Genomic DNA, 6,927 nt, shown 5'->3' on the forward strand with positions numbered 1-6,927 from the left:
TTGTCGCAGGCGCCGCCGCGGCCATCGCTGTTGTGACCACCTCGTCGAGCTCGTCGACCGTGTCGACGTCGCCGCAGCTGGCAACGACGGCACCGATTGCCGTGACGACGCCGACACCAGTCGCGACACCAGCGCCGACGACAACGATTCCTGTCAAGGTCAAGATTCCGCACCGTATCAAGATGCCGCCGGCGCCACCGGCCTCGGACATTCCGACCAAGCCTACGTGTCCGTCGAGTCGCAAAGCCGAGCCGGGCGACACGGTCTTCATGACGCTCGATGACGGACCGTCGATCAAGGGCCGGAAGAACCTCCTCACAGCGCTCATGCAGATCAACCAAACCATCAGCTTTTTCGAGTCGTCTTACAACTTTTGCGGCGCCGAGACGTACTACGAGCAAGAGCTGCACTGCCAGTCGCCGAGTCCGTACAGCGAAGTCACCGACCTCTTTGCCTATACCATCAAGGCCGGCCACTTTCTCGCTGCGCACTCCAACACGCACTACTATAGCAACTCGTCGCGGCTTTGCGAGTACGCCAACATGGCCAAGTTCACCAAGATCGACGCGCAGTACGAGTCGTGCGGCAACACGCCGGTCGCTGACATGGTTCGCGGCGCACTGCGTATCCAGACCGCCCTCAACAACGAGTCGCTCTGGGACAACGACGACGAGTTTGCCATGTACCAAAAGGCGATGACCAATATTTGGACGTACGCGCGGCTGCCGTGCACGAGTGCTTGGCGGCTCCCGGGCTACCAGAAGATCACGCTCTTGGGTCCAAAGGACGGGCTCCAGCCCGAGCTTGGCGCCCGCACCGAGGTGGCCGACGCCATGTTCCGAGGCTCGCTGCCGTGCCGGAACGAGACCTTCCAGAGCAAGCCGTGGAACACGATTGGGTGGGACGTCGAGGTGCGTCCAGACGGCGCCAACAACCTCCCGCCCAAGTGCAACATTTTTCGCAACATTGAACAAGGCTTTGGTGGCGGCCACGACCCGCAGCGTCGGCAAGAGGTCGTTGTACTTGGCCACGACTATCACTACGACACACCCGAGAAGGCCAAGCTCTTCCGCGACGTTCTCGTCGAGCTCAAGCTCCAGGGGTACGCGCTCGACACGATCGACCACCTCAAGACACACTAACGAATTACACATGTACAGAGTCATGGAATTTCCTCTTGTACACTCGGAGAACCAGGAACGAGGTGGGTCTGTCGTTTTTGAGCTCGCGGCAACGAAGTGTTGGCATCGCATCGACAGACAATAATATGTGCACCAAGGTGGGTTGAGGTGCAGAAGAGCGCCGCAAGTGCCCCAAGCGGAGCCTCTCACCTGTCGACTAGCTCCCGCGCTCCAAACTATCAGGCAGTGAGTCACGCCACATGAACGGGGCTTGATTTGCTTGACCAGCGGTGGTCGTCGAGAGCATACCTTTGAGCACGTAGTACTAGCAGAGCAAAGTGGAGAGTGCCTTCCTTTGCAACCACCAAGTATTTTCCTTCTTATAGTGATCACGAGCTGTGATCAGTGCGGCTCTACGATATAGCACCGCATCTGATACTACCCAGGCTGGTACACCTCCGACCTGCGCAAACCGATCAGCTCTGACGCTGCTATACACACGCCGTGGCGTTGCGCACGGGCTCAATTGACTATCTGCGTCGTTTGCTTGTCGCTGTAAACTGCTGGGTGGCGTCTCTCGTCGGGCTGTCGGGATGCATGAGCTGCGCGTCATTGACGACTCTAAACCCGGTTCCCTTTACCCATATCTCTCGCCCCTCGGACGCAGAGATTTCTACGCTCCACCTCGCTCGCGCCATCGAGCGCCGACCCTTGTCGCACCGACGCGCTTCCAAGATTTGCACTGGTCGTGCAGGTGCTGGCCGTGTGGCAAAGTGCAAACTCATTACGCGCCTGTGACACATCCAACGGTCGGCCAATCACAGTGCCCTTTCGTCAACGCCAGCAAGATCAACGGTCACCCGACCGACCACGCTCAGCCACGTACGCTGTGGCCAACCCACGATGTGGCCGAGCGCGTCGCACGACCGAGTGTGAGATAGCCTAGTCTATGGCTCTGGGGACATAGATCCTCTGCCGCAGCTCTGCGCGTGAGCTTCTTGGCTACTCGGGAGGGTGCTGCATATTCACTCCAATATTTGGGCGTATCCGGTCGCGTGACACAGCACAACAGGACCTTCCGGCGCTCGAACAACACCTGCTCGGTTGATGCCATTTCCCAACTAGCTCTCGCCTCTCGAGACGAGACCAGTATTGCCGCCCTGCACGCATAGCATGCCGCCCGTTGAGACACCGCCGGCCATCATGGAGTCGCCCGTCGACCGCCAAGTCCAAGGAGGCAAGGTACAAGGCCTCTTGACGCCGAACCATCTTATCTCATGCTGGCTCCGTACTAGCGCAAGAAGCTCCTCCTCGGTGTCGGCGCGCTCGTCATCGTCGCCGCGGCCGCGACAGCCATTGCCGTTGCGACGACTGCCGAATCCAGCACGGCCTCGAACGACAACAGCGACAACGCGGTCGTGACGCCGCAGCCGCCGTCGATTGTGATTCCGATGCCGAGCGCGACCGGTGCGCCTGCGTCCGTCCTCAAGGTCAAGACGCCGCACAACATCAAAATGCCGCCCGTGCCGCCGGCCACGGACATTCCGACCAAGCCCACATGTCCATCGAGCCGCAAGGCCGAGAAGGGCGACACGGTCTTTATGACGCTCGACGACGGACCGTCGATCAAGGGCCGGAAGAACCTCCTCACAGCGCTCGCGCAGATCAACCAAACCATCAGCTTTTTCGAGTCGTCCTACAACTTTTGCGGCCCCGAGACGTTTTACGAACAAGAATTGCGCTGCGAATCGCCAAGTCCGTACAGCGAAGTGACCGACCTCTTTGCCTATACCATCAAGGCCGGCCACTTCCTTGCTGCGCACTCCAACACGCACTACTACAACAACCAGTCGGCCTTGTGCGAGTACGCCAACATGGCCAAGTTCACCAAGATCGACGCGCAATACGAGTCGTGCGGCAACACGCCGGTCGCCGACATGGTTCGCGGCGCACTGCGTATCCAGACGGCCCTCAACAACGAGTCGCTCTGGGACAACGACAAGGAGTTTGCCATGTACCAAAAAGCCATGTCTAGCATCTGGACGTACGCACGGCTGCCGTGCACGAGTGCGTGGCGGCTCCCGGGCTACCAAAAGACGACACTCCTCGGTCACAAGGACGCGATGCAGCCCGAGGCCGGCGCCCGCAATGAAGTGGCCGATGCCATGTTCCGAGGCTCGCTGCCGTGCCGGAACGAGACCTTCCAGAGCCAACCGTGGTATTCGATTGGGTGGGACGTCGAGTGGCGCTGGGAGTCGCTCAGCGATATGCAAGCGGCGAAATGCGCCATGTTCAAGACGATCGAAGGCAACTTTGCGTGGGGCGGCCGCGACGCGCAGCGCAAGCAAGAGGTCGTTGTGCTCGGCCACGACTACCATTATGACACGCCCGCCAAGGCCAAGATGTTTCGGGACCTCCTTGTCGAGCTCAAGCTCCATGGGTATGCGCTCGACACCGTCGACCACTTAAAGATCTACACCTAACCTCATCTCACGCCTTTACACACCTTTTGCTATCGTCTTGCACGAGCTTCACATTGCAGCCGATGTGGACAGTCGTGTGTGAGGGCTACATAAGTACTACTAGTACTAGTACGTAGTAGTACAAAGGTAGTATTCGCGCCAGTTTGAAGTATGTTGAACGCGCTGATAACCCGCCACTCGAATGACGTTAAATTGCGCTGCGACGACGAATTGCGCTGCGACGGCCTCCTTTGTTGCATCCGACGAGGACGAGACAGAAAAGGATGCATATCGCCCGTCGCCCGGCAGAGTGCAATGGTAATATTACCGCGCAGAGAACCGACAAAGGCGACCACAGCGAGATCAACGAGAATTGCAGACAACCTAACGAGCCCATTTGATGTTGGAGGTTAGGTATCGCTGCGATCATGATACCGTATACTTTTCGGCTCCTATGCAACCAGTTCTCATTAGTCGTACCCGCAAAGCGACATTATTGTCATGCGGTCGCATGCTGCGACGCGCGACTACAATTTGTACCGTTCATGACGATAGCGCCACCTAGTGCGCAAGCCGCGACTGTACCGGTTCTACATTTACCACTTCTTCTGGGTGCTGAATAGACGTGGTATCACGAGATGTCGGAGCCACAAGTAGTATGGCTGGTCAGCCAACCACAAAATCCTTCGCAGACACTGCAAGGGAGCTCTTACCGATCGGCAGCCCAAGACGCAAACTCTTTGCATCGCCGACCAAGTTGCGTGTTTTTCGACCTCTGCCATTCGACCTGCGACCTTCGAACTTCGACATTCAACTTCGACGTTGATGGATTTGCGGCGTGAGATGGACGACATCTCATCACCCGGCGGCGGGTCGCCCGAGGGCAGCAGCACTGCGCCGAGGAAAGGCCGCCCGCTGCGGTCACTATGGAGCGTCTTCACCAACAAGGCCAACGCGCACATCATCGCGGAAGGTCCGCGGGCGCCATGCAAGCATTGCAACAGCATCGTGATGCACCACAACAAAACGGCGTGCGTCGAGCGCCACCTGCGCAAGTGCGCACCGTTCGTGAGCCTCATGGCCTCGCTGCCCGAAGCGCAGCGCCCAGAGTGGTACGTGCGTCCGCCCAAGAAGGCGCCGTCGGACGCGGGCAATGACGTCAAGGCTGTGCGGGATCGCCGCATCCTCGCACCCGAGATCGTGTCGCTGAACGTTGGCGGCACGCTGTTTCAAACGACGAAAGACACGTTGTTGCAACATGAGCACTCGCTCTTCCACCTCATGCTGGCCACGCCGCCAAGCCACAACCATGGTACGCATTGGAGATGGGATCCTGCTCACGCGATCGACGATTAGACACGTACTTTATCGATGTGAACCCAAAGGCGTTCGAAGCTGTGTTGGACTACCTCCGATATGACGAGCTCTGTCTCGACGATATGACGACGTGGGAGCGCAAGAAGGTGCTCAAGACGTTTGCCTACCTCAAGCTGCCAGTGCCCAACGTCGGGTGGGACCCATCGACGGGCGTTATCTCGACGCGCAATGGCTTCTCGCCGGGCGGCGCCATGTAATACTATCTACGTGTTTTATTCGTTTCCGTCTTGCTGCCTCCAACGAGTCGTATGGTGGCACGACATGGATAGAGGCATGGAATTAGGTCAAGTAGAGGAAGAGCGCCGACGCACACATAAACGCGGTCACACCAACGACTCTGTGCGCGTGCTCGGCGGCCATGAAGAGCTGTCTCTGCAGCACCTCGGTTGCTACTACCATCTCTTCTTGGACGTCGTCGTCGAGCTCGGACAGCGACCCGACGCTCTATCCATTGACATCAAGAAGATCCAAGTGCAATCTCGCGGCTTACGTGGCAGCACGAGCCGTTGAGATTTGATGCTCGCGAGATGGGCAGCCGACCAACGCCTCTATGCACGGCCGTCACGTTGGCTTCTAGTACCGGCGACGCGGACGCAAGTCCTGCGGCCGCAAGCAGGCAGAGGCCGGCCGCGATCCGACGTCGCATCAACGCCCGGGGCTGTCGAAGGCCAAAAATAGATTGCCGTACCTCGATGCCGATTGGCTCGTTCTTAGCAAGCAGGCTTATCTAATGCTTCTAACATATAAAGCGCTCGTTTGATCCCAGATGGCGGCCAACGCCTTCTCCACTCTATTCCGACTCAGCTCATCCTGTGGAGTCTCGCACAATACCGAGTACAGTTCATACTATGAGACGATTGTGGCTTGCTCGTGCTTTGGTGCTGCGATGTGAGCTAGCGCAACTGCATGTTGGTAGCAAGCGACAGTGATATGACGCTTGACGACGGCAGCAGATATGGCCGGCAAGGTACTGGCACCTCGCCCACCCACCACGTGTGCTGGAAGTACAAGTACCGGTAACCGCTGGTAGATCACTTGATGAGAGCCGCAACGGACGTGAACAATCGAGTCTGCGAGCAAATAAGATCGCAGCCGAAACCATATAACGGCTCGGTTTCATAGTCTTGGATTGCCTATGGTCGGCAGCGAACAAATGTCACATGAGCGTCCTCTGTCGCTGCTAGTGAACTCTTCGACAGTACCGGTACAGTAGTGGGTTGCGTCGGCGGGAGTGGCATCGCTTGTGTTCCTTGTCGCCCGACGAGGTTGTCGAGTACCGACAGGCGATCAAAAAGTTAAAAAATATTTTTAGTATTCAAATTGACGGCTTCTAAAATCCCTGCAGAAAAACGATCTGCCCGTTTCCTCTCGATTCAATTGTATTTTTATCCCGAGCCATCCGATAGACTTGGTGTTTGCATACACGGGGCGTCCGGAGTGAATATTAATAATCGACCCCACCAAATGCTCAACCCCGTGCATTCCGTAAATAAAGCCGTCACGAAGATGAGGCCGATGGCGTCGGAAGCATGCGGCTGGAGCATGGGCTGGCTGTACATGCTTGGACTACTCTCGCTCTGTGTACATGTGGCCACGGCGGCGTCGCCCATGGCCACGACCATCGAGTACAGCTTTGACAAGGTCCGCGCCGGCGGCGTCCTCGGCTCGATCCACGTCGTGTACCCGACGCCGTCCTCGACCTTGGTCACGATCCTCGCCGACATTGACATGCGCGCGCTCAATATGACACAAGTCCACGCCTTGCACCCGAGCTGCGGCCACCACATCAAAGAGTACAAGTGGTATCTCGTCGTGAACGAAATGGGCATGGTGCCCATCGTCGGCTTCCTCGACAAGTGCGACCACTTGGACTTCACGCGCGTCGTCGCGCCGCCGACGGTACCTTCGCCATGGCCTCTCGAAGCGTGACGCTCATGTGCATGACCTGTAGATTGAGGCGCTCTCGG

At 57.9% G+C, this 6,927-nt stretch overlaps 4 protein-coding genes across 4 annotated transcripts; all 4 read left to right on the forward strand.

The window, feature by feature from the left end:
* Window positions 1-182: 182 nt before the first annotated feature.
* Window positions 183-1,142, forward strand: SPRG_20620 (hypothetical protein; the record flags this gene model as incomplete). The annotated part of the gene is made up of 2 exons (XM_012347969.1): window positions 183-608; window positions 633-1,142. 2 exons carry the CDS (start codon window positions 183-185, stop codon window positions 1,140-1,142), a joined length of 936 nt encoding a protein of 311 aa, XP_012203359.1.
* Window positions 1,143-2,238: 1,096 nt separating this feature from the next.
* Window positions 2,239-3,604, forward strand: SPRG_08724 (hypothetical protein; the record flags this gene model as incomplete). Its single annotated transcript, XM_012347962.1, has 2 exons — window positions 2,239-2,363; window positions 2,417-3,604. The coding sequence occupies exons 1-2, from the start codon at window positions 2,295-2,297 to the stop codon at window positions 3,602-3,604; spliced, it is 1,257 nt and encodes a 418-aa protein (XP_012203352.1). The 5' UTR covers window positions 2,239-2,294.
* An 822-nt stretch (window positions 3,605-4,426) lies between these two features.
* SPRG_08725 (hypothetical protein) lies at window positions 4,427-5,157 on the forward strand (the record flags this gene model as incomplete). The annotated part of the gene is made up of 2 exons (XM_012347963.1): window positions 4,427-4,895; window positions 4,940-5,157. 2 exons carry the CDS (start codon window positions 4,427-4,429, stop codon window positions 5,155-5,157), a joined length of 687 nt encoding a protein of 228 aa, XP_012203353.1.
* A 1,318-nt stretch (window positions 5,158-6,475) lies between these two features.
* SPRG_08726 (hypothetical protein) lies at window positions 6,476-6,889 on the forward strand (the record flags this gene model as incomplete). Its single annotated transcript, XM_012347964.1, has 1 exon — window positions 6,476-6,889. The coding sequence occupies one exon, from the start codon at window positions 6,476-6,478 to the stop codon at window positions 6,887-6,889; it is 414 nt and encodes a 137-aa protein (XP_012203354.1).
* Between the last annotated feature and the right edge of the window lie 38 nt (window positions 6,890-6,927).

This window comes from Saprolegnia parasitica (genome assembly GCF_000151545.1).
Source record: "Saprolegnia parasitica CBS 223.65 unplaced genomic scaffold supercont2.39, whole genome shotgun sequence".
Lineage (NCBI taxonomy): Eukaryota > Oomycota > Saprolegniomycetes > Saprolegniales > Saprolegniaceae > Saprolegnia > Saprolegnia parasitica.